The 24259-nt window shown below is 49.9% G+C and overlaps 4 protein-coding genes across 8 annotated transcripts in view; 3 read left to right on the top strand and 1 right to left on the bottom strand.

The window, feature by feature from the left end:
* SNX8 (sorting nexin 8) overlaps nucleotides 1–8448 on the top strand; it is a 26620-nt gene extending 18172 nt beyond the window's left edge. For all 3 annotated transcript variants that reach the window (XM_044433880.1, XM_044433879.1, XM_044433881.1), the window contains 4 exons: nucleotides 376–444; nucleotides 1415–1564; nucleotides 2365–2514; nucleotides 3788–8448. In XM_044433880.1, the coding sequence (XP_044289815.1) occupies nucleotides 376–444; nucleotides 1415–1564; nucleotides 2365–2514; nucleotides 3788–3901 (483 nt within the window). In that variant the 3' untranslated portion in view covers nucleotides 3902–8448. The remainder of the gene's footprint in view (nucleotides 1–375; nucleotides 445–1414; nucleotides 1565–2364; nucleotides 2515–3787) is intronic.
* Nucleotides 8385–14468, bottom strand: NUDT1 (nudix hydrolase 1). 2 transcript variants are annotated; one of them, XM_044433882.1, is made up of 5 exons: nucleotides 14407–14468; nucleotides 13946–14056; nucleotides 12719–12878; nucleotides 10373–10518; nucleotides 8385–9322 (listed from the first exon to the last, which is right to left on the bottom strand). In XM_044433882.1, exons 3-5 carry the CDS (start codon nucleotides 12868–12870, stop codon nucleotides 9150–9152), a joined length of 471 nt encoding a protein of 156 aa, XP_044289817.1. In that variant the 5' UTR covers nucleotides 12871–12878; nucleotides 13946–14056; nucleotides 14407–14468; the 3' UTR covers nucleotides 8385–9149. The 2 variants fall into 2 exon arrangements, with proteins under 2 accessions (XP_044289817.1, XP_044289818.1); XM_044433883.1 differs by lacking the exons at nucleotides 13946–14056; nucleotides 14407–14468 and having other exon boundaries at nucleotides 12719–12900.
* A 125-nt stretch (nucleotides 14469–14593) lies between these two features.
* Nucleotides 14594–18895, top strand: MRM2 (mitochondrial rRNA methyltransferase 2). Of its 2 annotated transcripts, none has more exons than XM_044433488.1 (3): nucleotides 14594–14629; nucleotides 15099–15388; nucleotides 17744–18895. In XM_044433488.1, the coding sequence occupies exons 1-3, from the start codon at nucleotides 14622–14624 to the stop codon at nucleotides 18190–18192; spliced, it is 747 nt and encodes a 248-aa protein (XP_044289423.1). In that variant the 5' UTR covers nucleotides 14594–14621; the 3' UTR covers nucleotides 18193–18895. The 2 variants fall into 2 exon arrangements, with proteins under 2 accessions (XP_044289423.1, XP_044289422.1); XM_044433487.1 differs by having other exon boundaries at nucleotides 14606–14695.
* A 648-nt stretch (nucleotides 18896–19543) lies between these two features.
* Nucleotides 19544–24259, top strand: part of MAD1L1 (mitotic arrest deficient 1 like 1) — a 365974-nt gene continuing 361258 nt past the window's right edge. The window contains exons 1-2 of the mRNA XM_044433287.1: nucleotides 19544–19604; nucleotides 23024–23177. Of these exons, the coding sequence (XP_044289222.1) occupies nucleotides 19588–19604; nucleotides 23024–23177 (171 nt within the window). The 5' untranslated portion in view covers nucleotides 19544–19587. The remainder of the gene's footprint in view (nucleotides 19605–23023; nucleotides 23178–24259) is intronic.

The following is a 24259-nucleotide window of genomic DNA, read 5'->3' as shown; positions in this document are numbered from 1 at the left end:
CCCCTCCCCTCCCCAGGCTCTGCTTGGCTCAGAAACCTTAGCCCTGAGCCCATCACATTTCAGTTTTATCCTGCTGTCCCCCCCAGGAGCCCAAAGTAGCGTACACCTCATCCCCCCCTTTCCCATTCCACCCTCTCCACAAGCCCTGCCTCGGTGAGCTTCACGGCCCAGTGAGGACTTGAGCCCGTCCAGCGCTCTCACTGCTACATTGGTGCAGGATTCATCCCACTGAGGCTACCCCAAACAGGAACCAAATAAATAGAACTGGAGACATGGGGATAGCTTTTTATTTTTTATTTCTTTGCTCTGGGCCTGGCTGAACCTCTGCCCAGATTCACACGGTTGCTTTCATTCCCTTGTCCTTCTGCTTTGTAGGGTAAACAGGAAGAGAGTGATGTGGTGGAGAAGCTGAACCTCTTCCTGGACTTGCTCCAGTCCTATAAAGTGAGTCTGCCTTCACGCTGCCAGCATGTGACTAAGCCGTTCAGAAATGGCCGCGTGCGCTCGGCGGAAGGCCGGGCATCGGTTCAGGGGAGACTAGCCGGGGAGCCAGCCCTGAGGCGAGGCCAGCCTTGGGCTTTTCTCAGGGCTGTGCAGAGAACGTACCGTGCACTGTGGGTGGGGGAGAGAGACCTTGATCGAGGCAGCCTGGGTGATGAGACCTGAATAAATTCTGCAAATATCCAACACTGGTTGACATAACTCAGTGCGTGGAAGGGCAGACGTTCTCAGATGTACGTAATACGCCCCAGGCTCCCTTCAGAATGGCTTCTGGCTGTTGCTGGGATTGTCCACAGATGTCTCGGTCTGTGACAGCCGTGGGGCCTGGACCCACGCCTGGCTGAAAACAAACACAAAACTGTGATGCACAACACGTTCAGTTCCAAGTGTGTCGCGAGAGTCCATATTTCCTCCGAACTCTGGTTCATTTATTTATTCGCTTTATATCCCGCTTTTTTTCTTGCGAACGCAAAGCGGCTTACATCATCCGCTTTCCCTGCTCTCCATCTTACCCCCACAACAGCCCTCTCAGGTAGGCTGGGCTGAGCGTCTGTGCCTGGCCCAAAGTCGCCCGGCTGGCTCCATGGCCGAGTGGCGACTTGAACCCGGACCGCCTGAGCCCCAGACATGCGCTCTTAAGCAGCACCCCATGCTGGCTCTCCTAGCTGGCTTTCAGAATGCCTGCTCCAGGATCTCGGCAGCCAGTGCTATGTTGGCCCAGTTAATACAGAACTGGTTCTTTTTCCTCTGGCTGGTTCTTCCTGTTCTTGAAGGGTTTTCATGTTCTGGGCAGCGGCCTCTTTCTGGGATTGTTTACCCGATGCAGAGTGCTGCAAGGATCCCCGACATTTAGGAAGGGGGAAAGCATCCTCTTCTGTCGCTCGGCTAGCTAACCGCCCTCCCTGCCACGCAGGACCTGTGCGAACGGCACGAGAAGGGGGTCCTGCACAAGCACCAGCGAGCCCTGCAGAAGTACAGCCTGATGAAGAGGCAGATGATGAGTGCCTCCGTGCAGAACAGGGAGCCCGAGTCCGTGGAGCAGCTGGAATCCCGCATCGTCGAGGTACCGTGTGCGCGCCGACTCGGCCCGCAAGCCCAGCCCAGGCAAAGAAACTGGTGGGATTTGGCGCAGGGCAAAGCGTTCCGCATCCCGAAAGCCGCGGGGGTCGGTGTGGATTTTGCCCATGCGGGAAAGAGGGTAGGCTTAGCCTTTACAGCAGGGCGGCACTTGGTGAACTCTCTGGAGACAGAAAGGGGTTGATGAGGTTTCCAGTGGCCAGAGAGGGAGTGAGAGGTTGGGGACCGTGGGCTTTTGGCAGCCAGCAGAAAAGTCCTGCTCGCAGAGCCAGGTTTTAATTGGGCAGAAAACCGAACAGGATGGTCCGCAGAGACAAGATCCAGAACATCAAAGACATGACCCAAACCCTCTACAACAGGTAGGACTTTAAGGGTCACTATGAACAACCGGGCCTGGAAGTTTAAAGTGTAATAGAATAGGAAAATAAAACACGCCCTAGAGCGGCTCCTTGTCAAGAGAAGCCGTTTTCTGGGCAACCTCAGCACCTCCTCCTGCGCTTCCCCATCACCCTAATTCACTGGTCTCCCGGCTGATAGAAAAGATTGGGCGGAAGGCTTGAGAGGACTGCTGACCTATCCGGAAAACCCCGCATTTCTGAGAGAGGCACAGCCAATGAGGCAGCTTCCTGGTGCCAGAAGTGCCCTTGTTCCTTGCGCCCAGACCTGCGGGGCACGGGTCGTTGCTCTTGTGGACTGTCGCGCCCCACGGGAGCATGGGAAACACGTGTCCCACCTTGCCCTTTGCATATCCGCTGAAGATAATCCATGCACTGGTTTCCTTCTCAGCAAGAGAATGCGATTCTGACCATGGAGCTGCGCAATTACTTCTCCCTGTACTGTCTGCACCAAGAGACTCAGCTGATCCACATTTACCTTCCTCTCACCTCTCACATCCTGGGGGCTTTCGTCAACTCTCAGATCCAAGGCCACAAGGAGGTGAGCAAACTGCCAGCTAGCAGCCACCTGTAAAGTATCAGTGAATCCTTTGACCACCACCTTTCAGTTGCGTTTTCTAAAGGACCACCTTGGAAAGTTCAGTCTTGCTTTTGGACATGTTTAAGGCAGACTCTCCCTCTTGGCCAGTGTGGATTCATTACTGGACGACTGGGACAGAATGTTAGTGTGGGCGGCTCCCGCCTGGGGTTCCTGGCAGCCGTGCCCTTTCCCAGGATATTTCATTTCCCCTTCCCTCCTGGTCTTCCCGTTTGGATTTTTCCGCAAGTCAGCATTTTGCAGGCATGGCGCATGCTCGGTCCTCCTCAGGCTGTTCTGGGCCTTTTCTTCTGCAAACGTTGCCGCTCCACTGAGTCTGCTGAGGGTTTCCCTTTGTGAACGGGCGGTTCTGTTTTGGCTACATACAGAATGCAACCCGAAGGAGCGCCTCCTCCCCTGTGTGCCCTCCCAGCCCTTGAGATCCGAGGCGGGGGCCCTGCTCCGGGAGCCCTCCTTGAAGGAGATTAGGAGGGTGGCTACCTGGAGAAGGGCCTTCTCTGTGGTGGCGCCCCAGGTGTGCAATATGCTCCCCTGGGAGGTTTGCCTGGCGCCGACATTATATTCCTTTTGGCGCCAGGCAAAACCCCTTTTATGTCCCCGTTATTTTAATGTTTAATTGATTTTAACTGGGTTTTTCGTATATCAATTGTTGGATGCTATGGTATTTATTTTATTCTACTCATTTTTTGTAAGCCCTCCCGAGATGCTTGTAGTGGACCTGTTAGAAAAGCATTTAATCATTAATTAATTAATTAAAAAACAAAAAACAAAACCCCAACCCTTCTGGCACAGGAGAAGGAATGGCAATGCAGGACGTGCCTTCAGTGGATTTCTAGGATCAGAGCTGCTTTTTCTGTGTTAGCTGAGCAGAAATATCCGGACTGTCCTCTAGATGGTGTAGTGTTTTCAATATTTTTCAAGTCTAGTTTCCTTATATGCAGGAAGGTATGGCTCAGTATGGGTATAGTTTTGCATGGGAAGAGCAACTGGACAGGTTGTCTTCTGCAAAGTGCTTCGACCACCCAGCTAATTCCGGTGGTATGTTGAGGTGCCTCTTTCACGGCAGGTTCGCTGCAGTCCCCGCCAGAGCGAGAGAGGCCGTGCAGGCAGTCCTGCGCGTTTAGACACAAACGGGCCCGCACGCTCGCGTTCCCCAGCTGGCGTGCGTAGGCTGCAGCCTCACTGACGGTACCGTTCTCTCCCCTCTGTTGTCCAGATGAGCAAAGTCTGGAATGAGTTGAAGCCCAAGCTGAGCTGCCTCTTCACGGGATCCGGCACACTGCCCCTTGTGTCATCGCCAGCCCAGGGGGACTGCCTCTTTTCCAGTTAATGCTCCGGGACTCTGTGGGATGGCAGGAAGGCCAGCGAGCGCCTTGCATATACGAGAGGTTGGAAGTATCCTCCCAGCACCCTGATTGGTGTTCTCATTCTCTCCCCCTCTTCCCCCGCCTCTTTCTCCTGCTTTGGGCTGCACCATGATTTATGGGCTGCTTGGGAATGCGACGGTGCAAAGAGGAAGGAGAGAACATCTCTCACCTTTCGAATTATTTTGGTTTGCATTTCAAAGTGCCATGGAGTGTGGAACGAATTTCTTTATCCCAAGAGCTTTTTGCAGTGCTCCACCTGAATGAATATTAGGTCTCTTGCCAATAGCCCTATCCTCTCCGATTAACCTTTCCCAAACATACCATTTCTCCTTGGCTTGGCAGGCAGCTCTCTCCCCTGTCCACTGCACTGACAAAATGCGTCTTTTTTAAAGTGAGGGACCACAGCTTAATGGGGAGAGTCAGCACCTTATCGGCAGGTCTTGGGTTCAGTCCCAGCATCCCCATTAAATGGCACCGGCAATGGACCATGGGCAGGGCCTCCCTCTCTGCAACCCCCACAAGCCACTGCCACCCACAACGGGCAGTCCTGGACTAGAGGGATGAAGAGGCCAGCCTGGAATCAGCCACCTCTTCCTGTGTTTTGCATTAAACAGCCCCATTCTTGCATCTGGTAGTGTGCCAAGGCAGCCTTCCCACACCTGGCGCCCTCCAGGTGTGCTAGAGAAGGCCCACCCTCCCTGGCTGGAGTGGCCCTTGGGGTCTTGGGCCAGTTCAGGCTACCTGCGATGAGGAGGGAGCGGCCCCTGTGACAGACGCCTGGGACACCCAGAAGCCCCTGCTGGCGTGGCTGATCGTCCAAAATGCCGCGAGTGGAAGCCCAACCCCCCGCAGATCCGTTTCCAGCCCACCCACCTTTTGACACGTCAGCAGGCTGCGTCATGGGCGAGGCTTGGAGCCTCCGGTGCCCTCCTTTTCTTACCTGGCCTACCAGCCACACGGGGGTCTGAACAGGTGGCTGCTTGAGCCGACTGTTTCTGCATACAGCGCTTGTGTGTCGACAAGCCTTTTGCACACATTTCTGCTTCTGTCAGTACACTTGTGCCAGGGAACACACCTGAGGGGGCCGTGGGTGGCCGCAGCCTTTTGGAAAGCCAAACATATCAGTTGCACACTGGTAAACTCCCACCTGCCTGAGGGTTAGAAATATTGTTGTTCCAGAGAAAATACAGGGTGCAGAAAAAGTATGGCGGACAGACAGACTTTTTAAGGACTAATGCAAATCTGCAGAGAATTGAACTTTCTGCAGGCAGATGATAGGCAAGACTCTAAAGCTGGCAATGGCTGGGTGGTGAGGTCATTTAATGGTCAATCAGAAAGTCTCCCCAGCTGCTGACTCTTCCACGTGGATGCCTGAACTTAGTGCACTGAAGTGCCACTATACAACTGCAGAACTTTTTAAAGGCATAAAATGAAAATTTTCTTTCCTGAAAAATCTCAGTGTACAGCTGGTCCAACTTTGTCCATTTCAAATAGAGCTAAGTTGCATAGAAAAAGATTTGAAAATGATATTTATAATATTCGTAAGTGATTTACTTTATCTATTTCAGTGTTTGCTGTTTAACTCATCTTGGACTTTATAGTCCTATCTGGATATGCTGTAGATGTATGGGTTTTTTTCATATTTTCTGCATTACTTTGAGAGATCTTTTCTGTATTTTTATTTTTACTGGTGTGCAACTGATACTATTTTGCCAGTTTGGCTATGTCATCCTCTGGTCCAGAAAACCTGTCTTTCTTTTTTGCTCAAGAGCATGATACAGGGATCACTTTGAAAGATTACAGGCACCAAACATTTGTGAAGTGTTTGCTCAATTCTTGCCTCCACTGTCACAAGACGTATGTGTGTGAGAACACAAAGATTGTTCATGTTGACAAATACAACAGTAGGGAGCTGCATCCTTTTTGAGAAGCCCTGATGTGGGAAGGAACAAAAGCCCTTTCTTTGACTTTGGAGGTGTGCATGTAAGCACAGGGATGTGTCTCTCTTCCCAGCCTTCCTTTCACTTCATCTAATGTAGCTTGTTATACTTCCAAGTTTGGGTGAAGACAGATCAAACACCCACACTCAAAGTGGTCGCTTCATTCCAGCTCCGAGAAAATTGTCCAAGTTTGCAGCAGAACCGGGGCTTCAGTTTACACTAGGATACCTCTGTGAGTCCCCCCAGAATATATTATTCTTTCTTTGCTTTTGTAAAGGTGAAGGATACATTTATAGCCAGGTTAATGTGAGCTTGCTACTTTAAAAAATACAAAAAACACAAGGTGGTTCACCTGTACAATACAGGTGATTATGGAGAAGTCCATTGGAAGAAATGTTCAAAGTGTTGGCCTGCGTTTCTGTCTTGCAGCTTACAAAGCTGAGCTCACACTACAAAGAAGGAATCCTTGGGGACATCTGTCTTCACCCATGTGCTTTCCTGAGGGGTATTTTATTACCAACCCTCACACCCCAAAGGGAAAGCAAACCTAGTTCCTTCTTAATATACTGTGGGTGCAATTCTGTGCCCATTTAAATTGAGAAAGGAGGCCAACAACTCCAGTGCTTGGAGTTGAAAGCGTTTTTTCTGTCCAAACAAGTGCGAGGTTGTGCTTTTTGTGATGTTTCTTGGGATCCTATTTTAAAACAAAGGCAAATATAACTTGTATTCCTTTTACCCATGTACCAGTCTTCCTGCTAATGCTATGGTATGAAGTGTGTGTTTTTAAAGCTCACCTCTGTGTCCCTTCTGAATGGACTGCCAAGATAATTTCCCACCAACTCTTCCTTGCCTGGCTTTCATTCTTTTCGAGGCAGCTTTTTTCTTCTCTCATGGAAGCTGCATACAGACATTCCAGCTCTGTCCCAGCTGCAGGGGAGAAACTCAGACCAGGGCAAGGACCACACCAGATTCCAGCTCTGGCTTGGGGGACTCGCCTCTTTAAGGCAAAATGGATCGCTCTGCCGGGCCTTGGGGGCTCTCTCCTCCTCGTATGTTCCTGAAGGGATGTTGGGAGCGAAGACAAAGCCGGCTGCAACCAGCCCAGATGCTCATGCTGTGCATGTTTCTTCTTGTTTGTAGCAGAAAAACTGACCTGCCTTTTTGATATGTTAATACAGAATATTTTTGAAAACTTTTATTATACAGATTAAAAGTATCACTCTGTTTAATTAGCATTTCAGTTAGCAGAGCAGTTAGATGTGCTAGCTGTTCCAAGCCCAGGAGAGGCTGGGCCCTTCTCTGCCCCACCGACATGTGGTTGCTTGGCCAAATTGGCTTGCTGCAAAAGGGCTGGGCACTTACTTTTGGCATGCCAGGGGCACAGTTCAGGTGGCACCCCAGCAGAGGTGGCCTGGCACGTTTACTTAGTGGAGGCTTGCCACTGCCGGAAGGGCTCTCCATCCACGGATACGGACCACCAAAGCTCACTGTGTTCCAATGCGCACGCACACTGCCAGCTACTAGCGAGCCCTTCTGCTGCTCAAGGTCCATGGAAAGCGTGGGTGTTGCCTCTGCGTTCATCATTCCCACTGGGCAGCAGAGCCAAAAGCCTGGCGGCTGGTTCTCCCAGAGCTCGCGTGTCAGAGCGTCTACCATAATCTGCTGCTGTGTGCCAAGCTTTTTGCAAAAGTGGCTCCTCGGTGCAGAACTGCGGAAGTCTAGAAGAAAGAGCTCGATGGCTTCTGCATGCCACCAAGTGAGAGTCAAGTGCTCCACTTCCAAAGGACGGAACTGCCAGACGTGTCCTGCATGGTCTGCAAACCGAAAGGAAAGCACCCACAGCCAGCTTCTGACATGTCCTCCTTTGCACAACTCCTTGTCGGCCTTGCTCCCACACGAGTGCGTGCAGCACTGGACTGCAGGGTTCTGATCGTCGACATGTTTACTCTGAGGTAAACCCGCCAGGACCAGTGGGGTTTACTCCATGTGCAGAAAGTCATGCGGCATGTATACAAATGGGAAAACACTCCTCAGTACGTTTAGGATCGGGATCTAAGTCTCTCCATGTTTCCTTTCCACTTAGCCTACTCACAAAAGGCAAAATTACTACCGGGAGAGCAGCTTCTGACAAGTTTATATGTCTTCTGAGCAAACCGTAGCCATAGTGGATCAGTTAATATCCACGAGAAGAGCTGTGCAAGCTAGAAGTACCTTAAAAGGGAAATCAATCACATGACAACTGGCAAACTCTCAAATGTTTAACTTCCTCTTTGGCTTTACGAAAATGTATTTGTTAAACCTCCAGCTCAAGAGGGGTGTATTTCCTTTGGGATTTTGCAGACTTTATACCTCCTGCCCATTGGCAAAAATAGTGTTTGGTTTTTTTTTAAAAAAAAATGAAGCACTTTATCAAACTGCCGGAATTAGAAGATGCCTTTCTGCAGCTGGTAGATTTAATGTTTACAGATTATGACTTTCAAAAAAAAAAAAAAAAGAGAAGTAAATATGAAATGTCACAAAACAATGTATTTGTAAGAGACCTGTACAATGCATTAAAAAGGTAAACTTTATTTCAGCTGTAAATGCATTATTCATTTTCTGAGCATTGTGCTTGCGATAGGGATGGGTGGGGATGGATATCGCTTGGTCATTTGAACCCTGGTGAGCCAAGGACTGTGGTTTTCCCTTGCCTTAGCTGGAGGGACTTGGAACTGAACTGGAGGCTGCCTCTGTGCAGAGATATTTTAAGTCTCCTTGAAGTCGTATCAAGGAGAGTGAAGGACAACCTGATACCACCTGCTGGTCTTTCCTTCCATAAGACTTCCTCCCAGAAAGTACAGGATGCAACACCTCTGACTCAACAGTGGCCAGGAAGAAAGATGAAAAGCTGAGGCAGGAATAGGCAGCTGGCTCAGATAATGACTATCTGAGAAGTTCGGGGCCAGTCCTCCAGTTATAACTCCAACATACAGGACAAGAACCGTATCTCAGTACATTGAGAAAGCTCACTGGAGCACGTGCTCAAATGGAACCAGTGGCCACCCCAAAAAGCCTAGCTGGGAAGGAGTAAACAGTAAGGGTCCCCGTTCGAGAACACACATGCACCGTCCTTTGCTCACCTGCAAGACGGCAGGTGCCTCATTCGTCTGTTGGCCGTTGGTGTGTTGAAGAAAGAACTCTCTTTTGTGTGAAGCAGCTTTTGCGTACCATCAAGTATTTTCCTTTTGCACTAAATGGGCAATGCATTCCAACCCAGCAGGAGGCCTCCTCCTCACAGCTTCTCCACTTCATTCAGGGAGTAATCTAAGATAGTGTCCTGCCCCTGGAATTTAAAGTAGCCAAGGAACATCTTCTTCTGAAGCAGGAGAGGGAACCAGTAGATGTCATCCGGCCACATGCTCTTGAAGGGCACCTTGTCTAGCTCAAACCACTGAGGGCGCATTTCTGCAAAGGTGGGAGGGTGGAGGAAACATACAGGGGAAATAATTCAGGATGGAAAAATAATTGTCGTGCTTACACTTAAAAGCCTACCCCTCTATGCCACCACAGTTTTGCTTCTAGTAAACAAGTTTCATGAGTTTTTGTGTTTTTAAAGGGATGTTCCATCACCTCTGCTAAATGTGCGTGTGTTTGCAGCAGGGAAGTAATCTCTCTCCTAAGTCACTTTTCATGGAGTATCACCTGGAAAGTTGTCCTCCGTCAAAGAGAATGAAGGAGCGAGAGACGATGCAGCATCTCTCTGGGTTTTGGCTCCATGAAGATGTTGGTAGCCAGCTCGTACGCACGGAAATTAGCTATTTGGCTAATGCGCTACAATGATGCAGCAAGAGGGCCTGAGATGTAGCACAGTGGACCTCCTCAACAGACAGAAATTAAGTGTTGACCAGTCAAAGACCAAAGCACTTCAGCTGTTGGGTATCATACAAATTAAATAAACAAGAGTTGGTCACTTGACCTATTCAAATAATCTTCAAGTATTTTAAAACCCAACCTCCTTGTTCTGGTAAGCAGCCAATGCAATAGTTATACAGATTACAGAAACAAGTCAAAATGTTACTAGGAAACAGTACTTTTAAGTTTAAAGAAGTTTCTGCACCTGAGTGCAATCCTTCCCAGGAGCACCGGTGTTCTCCTCTTAGGGGCACTAAGATTTATTGGAGCAACACCGCTGGTGTGCAGAGAACACAAATTTTCAGGTACTGCTGTGGTGCTGTTGCCGATTTTGGTTCCTTCCACGACACGCTGTTGGCATCACCAGACCACTCTTGGGAGCTGTTCACAGGCGGTCAGTTTTAATACAGGACACAGCCTTATGCTTGCCTTATGCTGTTCAGGTAACTCCAGCAGAATTGGACAGTGTCATCCTGGGACCATGAAATGTCTCAATGTGGCCGAAAGGGAAGCACTTTAATTATTTAAAGAAAAGTTTGGGAGTAGAAGAAACGAGAAGAGCAAACATTTTCACCACTCTGCCACTCCCGAACACTTCCCTACCATCGCTTTCTGTGGGATTTCCATGAAAACTGTCGGCACGAAAGATATGGACCTCCATCAGCTCAGTGTTGCCCACGAACTCAAAGGTGATGCAGCCCATCTTCTGCAGGGTGTCCACCGTCAGTCCACTCTCTTCCTCTAACTCCCTGAATATAATTAACAAGTTAATCAAATTAACTTGGCTTTCAGGATGTTTGGAGTTAATGCTTCCAGGAGAAAGAGCAAAAACAAGATTTCCGCATAGATCTCAATGCATAACATGGCCCTGGTGTTACCTGCCCTGGCTGTATAAAAACAGAACGAGTCAGAAGAGGCCTCCCGGGCCATCTAGTCTGACCCCCGGCTCCCGATGGCTCCACTCACGACATGCCCACCATGTGCATGTCCAGCCTATCCTTGAATGCCCGCACCGATGGGGCCTCAGCCACCTGCCATGGAAGCCCATTCCAGGAAGTGCTTCCTGGCATCTAAATGGAAGCTGGGCTCCCTGAGCTTGGCTCCGTTGGAGCACGTCCTGCCCTTCTCTGCAGGGGAGAACAGGTCTCTCCCCATCTCCATGTGACACCCCCTCACGTACCTCTATGTATGATTTCCCAAATATAATAAAATCAATTATGCTAAGTGTGCGGCATGACGAGCAATCCCACAGTGCGCTGTAGGCTCACACGCTCTTTCCTTTTCGTACCAGTGGGTTTCCGCTACTGCACTGCTCATCCTCCATGGCTTTCAGTTTGAAGTGTTTCCTCTGTAGCTGAGAATGGCAGATGGGAGCTGTGAAACAAACCCATTTTTTTCTTCCAACTGGGAGAAAATTGCTAATACTTTGAATGCCTGTGGATGTTTCGCTGATGCTGTTAATTAGACCTGTCTTTTATTTGAGTAATGTGTGAAGTTGAAAGTTTCTGGCAGCCACTTCCCGTTAAGGATAATGGGGACGCTGGGGGGGCCCCCAACCTTTCCTTGGCACTTTTCTGAGAGCTTCCATTTTTCAGAATTACTCCCTTCATTTAACGTGTCGTCTAAATTTAGGCAATCTTCCTGGAACAGCCAGCTTCTAAAAGAGAAGGTGTTTTCTCAGCAATGAGCTAAAGGCTTCGTGCTGCAGCTCAGTAAAATGCCAGAGCAGTTCCAGTACGGCAGCTGGAACGGCCCATGTGGGGGTCAGTTTTCCTGTGGAACAGAAATACAGCAAACGAGTTCTGAAATCAGATGGGAGCTGACTGGTGATTAAAATCACTCTGATAAATCCAAATAAGGGTTAGGCGTAGGGTAACCTCAGAAGGTTATCTGAGGTTTGATGAATTCAGATTTTATCTCAGACAATGGCTATAATCTCAGCATCTCCAAGAGCTTTGTTGGAACCTTCTCAAGGCAGAGGCAGGGACAGCTCCTGTGATACATACCAAGCCAATGCCAGATTCCTCAAGGAGAAAGATAGCTGCTCAGCCTTCGCGATGCTTGCCAGGAAGCCAAGTCTCCCTGATGTGGTAGCTTTCTATATGCAAGGAGGTTTGTGCTGTTTTTCTCAAAGTGACTGAGGACTCCTCACTTCTAGTCTGAAGATGGTAGAGTCTCAGGAGGGCCTCCTAATGCCCCAGTCCCAACGATGAGCAAAGTCGCGGTGGAATCCACTGGGACACGCCGGCATTAATACAACACCCGTGGAGCAGCCATGCTCATTCCTTGGTGCTGGACTTGGCTTGCCATCTTTCTGCAGCTGCCTCCTGGGAGGTTGGGGCCCTTTGGTATGCGCGGCCAGTGGTACCTTCCGAACCGCACATGGGCAGGAGGAAAGTTGGCTCTTTGCTGGGGCACGAGGACCAGGGCCACGTAATCCCACAACCCAGCTGTTTTTTCAGCCCCCTTTGGTTCCCTATAAGTCCTACTATGTTTGTGCTGAGATTTTCAGTTTATAAGCCAGAAGGAACCGCTTTCTGCTGGTGTTAGGTAACCCACTCTAGCTTGTTTTGGCTGGAGATGGAGTACAAATGTTTTAAATACAGGCATAAACTCAGCCTGGGCTTTTCTCTGAAGTTCTGCATTTCTTGGTGTAGGGATGTTTTAACTTGGGAGTCCCGCACTGAGCAGGGGGCTGGACCCAATGGCCCGCTTGCCCTCTTGCAGCTCTGCTCTTACAAGAGCTGGCAGAGGCCCGTCGCACCGCCTGCAAGCCCCCTCCTTTAAGCCCCTACCTCCTGGTTAGAACATCAGCCTGCCTCTGTGTTACGGGTTTGCTGGCTTCCTTCCGCTCCCGCCCACCACACACCTGTTGCACCTACAAAAAGGATAAGCAGCCTGTCTCGAAGGCTGCACAGGGAACTGCTGCACAGGCGCTTCCCGGCTCACCTCCTCGCCGCCTGCTCCACCGTTTCGCCCGGCTGCACCTTCCCCCCAAATCCATTCCACAGTCCGACTCCGAAGCCACGCTTCTTCATCCCCAGCAGAACTCGCTGGGGCTGCACCACCAGCACCAGAGTGAACAACCTGGTTGTCTGCATGCTGCACCCTGCGCAAACAAAAAGCAAGCAGCGTCTCCCTGGTATAAACCAAGCTCAGCAGATCGCGGCAGAGACTGACAGCAGAAGATGTGCAGGGCTGAAGAATGACTGGGGAAGCCGCCGCTCTCCGGAAGCTTGGGGAAAAGCACTGGTCCAAACGAAGCATGTAAGAACAGCCGCTTGAATGAGATGCCACTTTTCCTCTCTCTCCAATCCCCAGCCTTATTTCTGACATATTATTTCACATGTTTGTACAGCACATTCCTCTGCATCTCTGGTCCCCCAGAAGCTCAATTCAAACCAGAACAGCTAATTTTCAAGCAACATTCTGATGTCAGGCTGTGGTACGCAGACCCCCAACCTCCTATCACTGGAACAGACTTCGGAGCTAGTGAGCTGTAACTGTACCCACAAATTTCTGGCCATGTGTTCAGGTTCATTAAACCGCATTGCACTCAGTAGGACTAAACTACAAAAATAAACCATGCAAAGGGTGAGAGGTATAAATGCAGTTAGGCTGGGTAAGAATGCATGCCCACCATAACAGGCAAATGCTTGGAGGGGATTTATTTGGGTTGCTTTTCCATGCCTGCAATTGTAAGACCTATAAAAGGTCACTTTTAGCTGAGAAAAGTGCATCAGAAGACAAGTAAAATAGCCTAGCTGCTGAAGCAACCCCTGTGAAGACAGGTTGCGATGTCTGGGACTGTTTAGCTTTGGAAAAAGCGTGAGTGAAGAGAGATGCGGCAGAGGGGTTCAAAATTATGCATGGCATGAGCAAAGCGCAACTGGAGACGTTAGTCTCCTCCCAAACCCAGTGAGGTCAACCGATGAAACGGATTGGTGAAAGATTCAGGCCGAATCACAGGGAAGACATAATTAAACGCTAAAGTTGAGTATCACACAATAATGCACTGAGGGCTGTTGCTTTGGATGGCTTTGAAAGGGACTGGGCAAGTTCATGCAAGAGAAAGCTGTTCATGGCTGCTAGTCACCAGGATCAGAGGCAGTGTGCCTCTGCCCCACAGTTGCTGGGGAGCATGGGTGCGAGGATGCTGCTACACTCGTGTCCTACCTGTGGATTTCTTGCAGGCAGCTGCTTGGCCAGCGTTCCAGCAGAATGTTCGGCTAATGCAGGGACCTGTGGCCTGAGCAGCACGGCTCTTCTTGTAGCCTTGAAGTCAATCTAAAAAAGGGACAGCATGCAAGACTTTTATATCCTGCTGCTCAGCAAACTCTACACACCCCTGAGCATGTGCAGAGTGCTTTTCATGCATACCCACGGAATACCTGCAGCCCAAAAGCAAGCTGCAGGCTTGCAACCAGGGGAGGGCTAGAAGGCGCCTGCACCCCTAGATTCTCTCTGGTCCCCCTTTGTACAAGCCAATATTGTTAAAACGTTGACACTGTCCTTTTCGAAGGGCTGCACACCTAATGACCCGCCTTCCTACTTTTTCGATTCCACGCCCCTCCAGCTTTCGCCACCCCCTCCCTTGCGCTTTGCAGAAAGACGCCCGTCCACACGTGCATTCCTACCGCGGAGATTTGGCGAGCCGGGAAAGGCGCCGGCGGGAAACGAGAGCGGCCGCCTACAGGACTGGGGCGGGGCCAGGGAGCCCGCGCAGGCGCAGAAGGGCGGAACCGGTGGGAGGGGAAGCGTGCCGAGCCGCGTTTCCCGGGGGAAGCTTTAGGCGACGGACTCGCGGTGCAGGCCTGAAAGGAGTCCCCCGGTTGGCAGGCGCACCCTGGTCATGGGTCGGTGAGTAGCTGAAAGTTGTAAGAAAAGAACCGCGATGGCGATGGCGGTGATGATGATGGCTCCCAGGTATAGAGGGCTGTGTGAATAGCAGCCTTACTCAATCTGGCTGGGGAATGCTGGGAATCGTAGTCCAGCACACCAGGAGGGCTCCGGCTTGGGGAAGGATAGTGGAAACACCCCCTCTCCGCACGCAGACAGACGCGTGTCCCATTGAAAAAAATGGGACACGCGAGTCATGACAGTCCCATTGAGTCCAATCGTGATACTCTTGACGACATTTGACTAAATTTCCCGCTGATTGCAATGGGTCTACCCTAGGTATGACTATTAATCCCTTAAATTTAGTAAAGAGAATGGCAAGGATATTGAATATGTATAAAGACCTTTGTTAGATTCTAGATCCTGGCCTACAGATAGCAAGCAAGCTGTGGTTATCAAACGGGAGAACAATTTGCCTTTCTTTCCTAAGGTACTGGAAGCTACCGCGTCTTTTACTTCAGTGTCACAGGATCCACACTGCAGCCCTCCCTCTGGAAAGCAAAACAGGGACAGAGCATCGCTGGCTGGAACGACATTTCGATGACCCATATGTGAAAAGAGCCAAACAGCAGAGCTATCGTTGCCGGAGCGCATTCAAACTGCTTGAAATAGATGACAAACACAGCATCCTCCGCCCAGGGCTGTGTGTGCTTGACTGTGGTGCAGCCCCTGGTGCTTGGACTCAGGTTGTAGTTCAGAGGGTCAATGCTGCTGGCTCTGGTAAGTGCCCTTAAAAGGACTGCCAGGCAGATGGGCTGTGTCCTATTGCTCATTTGCCTTGACGTTTGTGACTCACACCTACCAATCCTTGCAACAGCTTTCTCTACAACTGCTGTAGATCCATAACAGCAGTTTGGGCTTCTGGTTGTAAGATATTGCTCTTAAATTTTCCATAAAGTTCTTTCAAAGGAAAAAAGGAAGGATATAAATATAGGAAATAAATAAATAGTTGGGCAAACAACAGGAGCAGTTGCTCTCTTTCTTGCTGCACTTGGAAACTTTGCAGGCATCTAGCTGGACCAGTGAAGGGGGAAAAAAGCAGGACTACATGGATGGATGGATGGTTGGTTGGGGCCTGTATTTTGGAGCAAAATCCTATGCAGGTTTACTTGGAAATAAGCTCTGTTGGGTTCAATGGGACTTTGGGGTGAACAATCTGATTTCAAAAGCCCTCTGGAACTGTTCAGACTGACGAAAGTGATCTCTCATGCTTCTGGCATTCCACTGGGCCGAAGTTTGGGGGTGAAGAGGGAGGAGGCGGCCGCAAAAGGAGAGAAGAAAAAGTGGCCCGGCTTACTCTTGGCCCTGGCTTTGCCCCTGCCCACTGCCAGCGTGTGGTCCTGGACGGATGACCACACGGGAAAGTGGCCCTTGAGACTCAGGCTAGCACAGGATGCGGTCAGGGTCAGCAACTTATATAGTGATAGAAGTGCATTAGAGGATATGAATGCTACTTTCTGTACACTGGAAGTGGGGGTTGTGTACATGCCCTGCTTGTTGTCTTCGCAGTGGACAGGAGGGGGCACTTCCCTCGTTCATTGCTGTCAAACAGCCTGACAACGGAATGCCCGCTGGTGGTGGAGGAGCCATTCTGGAGGTGGTCTTCAGCAGGGTTAGTGGAATGGCTCCAGCTATTTTAAACTGCAGGCTTCATGGGAGCAGGACCCTGTGTGTTTTCATGGCTGTGAATTCCATATAAAGTGATAGTAAAAGATTGTCTGCCTCTGCCTAAGGCCACAATCCAATGCACTTTTAGGCAGGAAAAAGACCTGGCTGGGATATGCTGGGAATTCTTCTGTCTATCTGTACCTAGAAACACAGAATAAACGGTAAAAAGAAATGGTATTTGCTGGGGGAAATTCTTTTCTTCCTTAAAATTCTGTTCCCATCCTTGCCAGAGGCTTTGTTCTAATATAATGCCCCCTCCCCAAAACGACAGTGAGGGCCCTCTCGGAGGGGCTTGATTTAATTCTGTAATGTCAGGCAAACGTGCTCTGATGGTGGAAATGCTGCAGTTGTTGGCTGACTCCCGAATGGCTTGACAACACGAGGAGACAGTGAGCGATGATTTTGGAAATATTGATCGTTGCAGAACGGCTTGCGAATAAAATAGCTTGTCATGGGAGTGCTAAAAATAACTCCCACGGGCTGGAACAGATGAGCAAGCTGGGCATGGCAAGTGTGACAGCAGGTTGCCAGGCTCTGTGCAAGAAGGGGCACGAGGAAATAGCCACCACGGGCGAGTCGAGGGAGGGGGAGGAGGCTTCCCTGTATGGGCGCAGTTGGGGACACCCCTCAGCCCTGAAGCCCTCTGGGCCAGTCATGGACTCCTGGCCCAGCTTGCCACACGGGGTTGCGGGGAAGATAGAGCAGAAAGGCGGAGGAGGACTGTGTAAGCAGCTGTAGGAGGGGAAAAGGCAGGTTATGAATGAAATTATGAAGTGAAAACAGGATTGCTTCCCCATTTCCTATGGAACCCTGCAGTGGCCAGTGCGATCCTTTCTCCTCCACTTCCGTTTTCACTTCCACCTTTCTCCACTTGGTATACGAAAGCTTCCTGTGTTCATTATGTTACTGATCTCCAGCTTCTGGAGGGCAAACAAGTGTGCTGTTTTCACAGTTTCCTGGGATGGTGGGCCATTGGCCTGATGCAGCTGAGCTCTGCCTAGATTCCTGGGTTTTGTCCCGCTAAGTAAAGCCCTTTATTCTAAGGATGTGAGATTTTTCTTGATTGTTTGGGGCAGGGGCTGGAATTTCACTGTTGTAAGCGACTGCAGAAATGGCTAATATTTTTACTGCTGTACACCAACACCTGTACAGACACAGTCATGTGTTAGGGCCACCCAGGAGAGAAGAGAGCCAATATCCTTCCATTAGACAGGTGTTTCTTTGCCTGGAGAGAATTTTTACCTGGCTAAGTGGTTATGGGGAAGCCTGTGGTACTTTGTAGGATTATTGGAACATATTTTGCTCTTGAGATTCTTTGCAAATCTGTGGTTAATAGCCGTGTTGAATGAGAAACACATTAAAATAGATATTCTACCAGTCTTCTTACACTGACTCTTTCTTTCCTAGACCCAGGTGCTCCCAAAGGCTTTGTCCTTGGAGTTGACCTGGCTCACATTGCCCCTTTGGAAGGAGCCGTCTTTTTGCCTCATGCAGATATCAGAGATCCAAGCGTCCAAAGGAAAATCCAGGAAATTCTCCCTAAAGGAAAAGTGGATGTTCTCTTGAGTGACATGGCACAGAATGCAACCGGGATCCGGGAACTAGACCACGAGAAGCTGATCCATCTCTGCTTGACCCTTTTGGATTTTGCCCCCTCCATTTTGCGGCCTGGTGGGAACTTGCTTTGCAAATTCTGGGACGGTGGGCACAGACATCTTCTCCAAAAGAGACTGATGCAAGACTTCAAGGAAGTAAGAACTATAAAGCCTCAAGCTAGTAGGAAAGAATCCACTGAGACATATTTCTTGGCAAAGCTATTCAGAATGGGACATAGCACCCAGAAGACACACAAGTAACTTTGTCCATGCTCCATGTGGTCAGTTAAACTGTAGAGAAGCTTTCAGTAACTGCTGCCTGCAAAGGACTTGGGATGCAAACAGCAAGTTTAATGGGGGTGACAGTCTGCACACTAAATTAGATTTGGAAGAAGCTGACAGAATTCAGAGAAGACTAGGTACTATTTATCAGTTGTTGGTGTTGATCTGAAAATTAAAGGCCCAAGTCCCATACTTTTCTGTTTAGACAGAAAAAAAATCATACAGCTCCTGGTATGGCTGACTGGGAATGCTGTGAATTTTCTTTCTAAACAAAACATGCACAGGATTGTGTGTTAAGAGTTCACTAGTTCAGTCCAGCCACGTTGGACAAGCTATGGATTATCAGCCAGTCAATTAATTAAAACCAGAAAACTGGGAAATGTGAGTAGGTTTCTTTCCCTCTGTGAGCAGCCTCAAAGAACTTTTTTAAAAATTGGAAATCTTGTTTGTACAAAGTATACCACTTATCTTTTTAATTTTAGCCACTGGATTTAAATTAATGTTTTGCTGAAAGGTTTCTTTCCTTATGTTCTGTACTTCAGAATGATTCATTTTACAGTAGTGTTCTGTTGGCAATGAAGTAATGGTAGTTTATTCTTCTAAGCTGCTTGGAGATCTTTGGTTATAGGGATATGTAGAAATTCTCTGAATAAATAAAATTAAATACAGAGTATGCTGATAAGCGGTGGAGTTTTGCAATATAGTGTTCTAAACATTTTAAGAAAAATAACATGCCTGTGTGGAGGGAGAACTTTTAGTGCATCTGAAGCATGAAAGAAACACTTGTTTTCCTCCACTTTCAATTTGCCTTCAGTTTAGAAGATATTTGAGAATTTCTGTGGAGAAGGAATAACATGTGTTTGTTAAAATGTCCCTGGTTTAGTTTAAAATCTTAAAACATTTGGTTATTCTTCAAGCTATAGGAAAAAGAGGGACAAAAGATCTGGCAACAAGTTTACAGATGAGCTCCTGTGGGCCTTGGTCAGCCTTCATTGCGATCTCTGCTCTCACTTCCTGTACCAAAATCTTCTGCGCTTCTTTAATTACGGTTTCCCAGTGGCCAACGCCATGCTGGCCCGGAATGATGGGAGATACAGTCCCCGGCCGCCGCACCTGCGCTCTCTCCTCCCTAGCCGCGCACGGGAGCTGCCCGGGCCGCCCGGGTCCGCAGAGGATGCTGAAAGCGGGAGTGCGCCTCTTCTCGCGACACTACGGCGCAGGGGGAAAGGGAGGCGCCGTGCACGTCACCGCGGAGGAGGCGGGGCGAGCGAGAGGGAGGGGCGGAGACGGGGGAGATCTCGCGACATCTCGGCGCGGCGGGGGGGAGGAGGGAGATCCAAGGCGCGGAGGGGCGAGCGCGCGTGCTGCCTGGACATGGCTGGCTGGGGCGGGTGAGTGAGCGAGCCAGCGAGCCAGCGGGCGGGGGGCGCGCGCGTTTGGAGCGCTCGCGCGGGGCACGTGACCCTCCCCCCCCCCCGCCCCAGCTCCCCGGGAACTCTCCGGCGGGAGTGCTCCTGAGCGCGTCGGGAGTGCTCCCTGCAGCTGTGCACTTCGCCCGAGCGGCTCCGAGCAGGGCAGGCAGCGCCTCCGCTTGCATTTCGCCACGGGGAGCGCGGGAGGGCCGCCGCGGTGCTTGGACTTCAGCCCCCATCAGCACGGCCGGTGGAGGTGCTGGGCATTGTAGTCCTCGACATCTGGAGAGCGCTCGCCCCTTCCGCGGGGGCCAGCAGGACCGGGGCGCGGTGCTGGGGCAGCCAGGCGGTTGCATTTCTGTCCCGCGCTTTCCCCCCTTGCACGGCGCTTCCCCTCTCCATGTTCACCCCGCAACAACGGCCCCGTGGGGTGGCTCAGAGGGAGCGTCTGGCTGGCCCCAGGGCGCCCCCCGAGCTTCGTGGGCCAAGCAGGAAGCCGCCCCCGGATCCCCGAGCCCGAGACCCGCATCGCCGTGCTGCACGTGGGGGGCACGGTCTCCGGCATTTAGCCTTTTCCAGCCTGGCTCTTCCAGGTGGGCTGGACTACACCTTCCATCACCCACAGCCAGCACGGCCAATGAGCATGTGGGCCAGGTGTGAGTGAGGCTGCAGCCCCACACTTCTGGGCTGGGGAAGGCTGGCTGATTGTGGGCCATGCAACAGTGCGAAACAGGGAAAAGCTGTGCAGGAGGAACACGAGCTGCTTGGCCCCCGGTTCTTTCTGCTCAGCATTTGTTTTGCTTTCTTCATTGCGAGCGCTCATGAGTGACTTTTCAACACTCAAATCTCCCGCAACTGATTAGGAGTAACGTGGGCATAACAACACGGAGCAGGCAACACCCGCAGTTCTGTAAGAATCATCTGGGTCTTTCCCTGGGGACAGTGGCTGGAATGGCGGCAGGATCTGGGCTGGCCCCCAGAGCCCCTGCCCCCTTAGTTGCTGGAGGAGTCCCAGGCCCAGCTGGAGCACTCAGTCCACTCACGAGCACCAGCTGGGAGTCCAGGGGAGCGCTCCGAAGGGCCAGCTCTTCCCTCCAGAAGGGGCCTCAGCCGTGCAGGCCCTCCCGCCGGCCGCTGGGCGTCCGCCTTGCCCACTCCCCTCCTTGCTGTGACTCCTCGGACGCAGGGCTCCCCGCAAGCTGGCGCGGCCCCCGACTCTTGCCTGACCCTCCCTGTGCCTGGTTCTGTTGTTTGGTGCATCCTGCCCTGTGGTGTCTCCCACCCCGTTATCCTTCCCAGGAGAACTCAGGGTAGCTCTGTTGGTTGTGCTCCTGGATCGTGACCCTCGCTCTGCTTCCTGGCTCGGGCCCGCACCACGCATGATCTGGCCTTGCTGTTAAACCCAGACCTTCCCGAAGGTCAGTTGCACCGGTCCCGGTGCCTCTCTTGCTCTTGTCCCTGGTGGGCCGCATCCTGGCCATGGACACCCTGAGCTGGAGAGAATCCAGGTGTCTGCCGTTACCTTTCCTCCCTTGAAAGCCTTCCCCTTGAGAAGGCTTCCATGGTCCTCCAGGGCCTTTCCCGCCACCTGTGAGACCCTTTCAACCAGGAATCGACCTTTGGGCCATCTGCATGCAAAGCGGCTTCTTCATAGGAAATAAATCTGCCGGGGTCCATCTAGGAATAGTTTCTCCCAACTTTCGGTGGCTTTCCAGTGCCTCAAACAGCTTTCCTTCCTCCGCTGCTTGAAAATATATATATTTTTAAGTAGATTTGTCAGAGGAGGAGTTTACAGGCGAAAGCTTGTGCTGCGCAACTGATGGCGTGGAGACCAAGAATCTGTTCTATAGCAGCCTGTAACAGTGTTTGATAACAACCTAGTTGGTTGTTTGATAACAACCTAGGCACTTGGTCTTTGTTTATAAAGTATTGTAACACTCTTGGTTGTTTCGGCTGCAACAATACTGCTACCACCCTGGAAATTGTTTTTGATTGATTTCTTTCCCGGGGCTAATGTTTCAAGACAAATTGATAGTTTCTATAAACCTAGCTCTGAAAAGCAACTATGTTAAAGTTCAAAGCAAATGCATTTTGTCGGGGAAAAGAAAACACAGAAAGCAAGCACTTTCATTTTGATGGCTTATGTTTTGGGTTGTAGTCTGAAAATAAGAATGTGCATTTATGTAACATAAAAATATTGATGGACCGCCTTTTAGGGGTTGGACTTCTCAAGATGGCCCCCAACATATAAAATCAGAATATAAAATCAGTTACAATAGCAAAACACTATAAAAATAAGAAGAACCAGAAATAGGACAAATTGTAAAAACATTCATTCTGAGAATACCAATACGATCAAATATAATGATTAAAACAATTGCTGTATCATAGCCTACAGCACATAATGGAACATGTGTTTTTTCTTTTAAATTACAAAACATTTGTAAATAGATCAGACTTTAGAGGCTGCTGAAAAACTTGTAATGATGGAGTCCCGTGTTTTTCCACTGGAAAGAGTTTGCCAGATAATGGGACCATCACTGTGAGAACAGTGGCTCCTCAGAAAGGAGCAAGTCAAAATTCTGGGTTTGGGCTTGACTATAGACTTGTTCAATTCCTGCTGGGAGCAGGAATGGAGGTATTCGGGGTGCCATATGCAATGTCCCCGTTGCCCTGGAAGGATCTGGAGCAACGGCTGAAGCGAGGAGGGAAGGATGAGAGGAGAGAACAGAGACCTTGACCAGGTGGAGGAGCAAGAACAAACAGAAGGGGAGGAAAGCAGAGATGCTGTGCTTGAGGGCGAAGGGACAGGTCAGATGAGAGCTGGGAGGGATGAAAGATGCAGAGCAAGGTGGGAAGAACAGCTAAGTAGAAAGCAGCCAGAGAGGGTGGAGCTGGGCCAGAGAAAAGTCTCTTGGTGTGGAGTTCGTCTGGGACGGACTGATTCAATTTCTTCAGGAAATAGAGGAGGAAGAACTTAAGGAAAGGAAGGGAACGGGAGAAGTCTGAATAAACAGAGCAGATGAGTACCAAATGAAGGAAATTGCTTGCTCCAGAGTGCATGAGTTTTGCCATGCTTCAAACACAGATCCATTCCTGAACTTCCTGGGCGAAGTAGCAGTCAAAGTCAGTTTCAGCCCAAGAACCAAGAGAAATTGACTGCTCTTGGTCACCAAGTTAAGGGTGACCTCGGGCAGGCGTGCCCTGAAATGGTTTAGTGCGGCTTCGTCCAAGAAGAGCAACTCTCTCTCCCTTCGGACTGGCTCTGCAGTCGGCGCTTGCTTCCATGATGGCACCTGTGCAGTGGGCCAGGCAGCGTGATGGTGTTTTGTCGTGTGTCCTTCGCCACACACCGAACGTGGTCTTGAGCTTTCACTCTTGATTGCGTGTGTTTGCAGAAGTGAGATGCGCATGGAGGACACCGAGGGGAACACAACTGTCTTCTCCATCCTGAAATCCTTCAACACCTTCATGTCCCAGTATGAGGAGGAAACCACCAGCCCAGAGTGTCCTCAAGGCACCCTGCAAAAGCACTATCAGCAAATGATGAAGGTGAGGCTGCTTTTGTTGAGCTGCTGCTTGGTGATTAAATAGCAAATGAAGTGATTCTCTTTGTTGGCAGAGACCGATTAGTGTTAAGCATAAGCAGACAACCCCGTGGTTCCCAGGGTGAAGGTGTTGGGAACCAGAGGTTATGGTGGATTTCTGCTCTTGTTGGCAGGAGGAGAGAACCAGATCGGCAGGTTTTGAGAGCATCTCCTTACGTCAGCCAGGCAAGCAGAGAGGCCCGTCTGGGTTCGATGGAGGACTGTCCCCTCTTTGAAACAGGGACAGGGGACTGCAGAGGAGCAGGAGAAAGAACAGGGCTTTGATGCCAAGCACCCTTATCTTTTGAGCAGCAATCTGATTGGATTGCAGTGTTTGTAGTTGACTTCTGCAAATCCTTTTAACGTCGCATGAACATCCAGGACCTCTGAGAAACACGGAAACTTAATTCATAGCCAGGTGAAATTAGAAGGGGGAGTGGGTTGACTAGCAGAGCATAGAAAGCTCTGCGGTTTTTAAAAAAGCTTTTAAATGACATTTTAAACCAATTCTTCTTTCAGTGATTTCTGAACAGTGTAGAGCTAACTCTTTTAATGTCATGTTAAATGTTCTTAGCCATTGAAGAGTTATGATAGAAACATTAGGAAAAAATGTCTGGTTTTCCATTGGTTCAAGTATGAAGCCTCCAATTCAAATGCCAGCAGTTCGCAGCATGGACTGCTGAGTGAAGGTCACATCTTGGAGTTGAAAGTTTTTGTAATTACATCAGATGGTGGTTCCATAGATTTATGCTCTTTATTTAGCTGGTTACCTTATGTGTCTCTCAAATCCTGCACAAGTTGAATGCAGATGAGACACATCTGATGGAAATGAATGCCTTCCTACATCAACTATAAATCCTTTGCAAGTCCTACAGCTTTTTTGGGTAAACTGGGAGGCAGGAGCCTGAATTTTAAGTCACCCTTTAGCCTTAGCATCATTTGTGAGATTACCTGAAACGTATTTTGCTGCTTTCAGGTATAACATTCTTTAAAGTATTTCTTGATTTTATTCTAAGGGCCCATCCAAAGAAGTCACCTGGTCCAGAG

This window comes from Varanus komodoensis, unplaced genomic scaffold (assembly GCF_004798865.1).
Source record: "Varanus komodoensis strain SLA01 unplaced genomic scaffold, ASM479886v1 scaffold26, whole genome shotgun sequence".
Classification (NCBI taxonomy): domain Eukaryota; kingdom Metazoa; phylum Chordata; class Lepidosauria; order Squamata; family Varanidae; genus Varanus; species Varanus komodoensis.
Note: the sequence above shows the minus strand (reverse complement) of the source record. Positions and strands in the feature narration are given on the sequence as shown.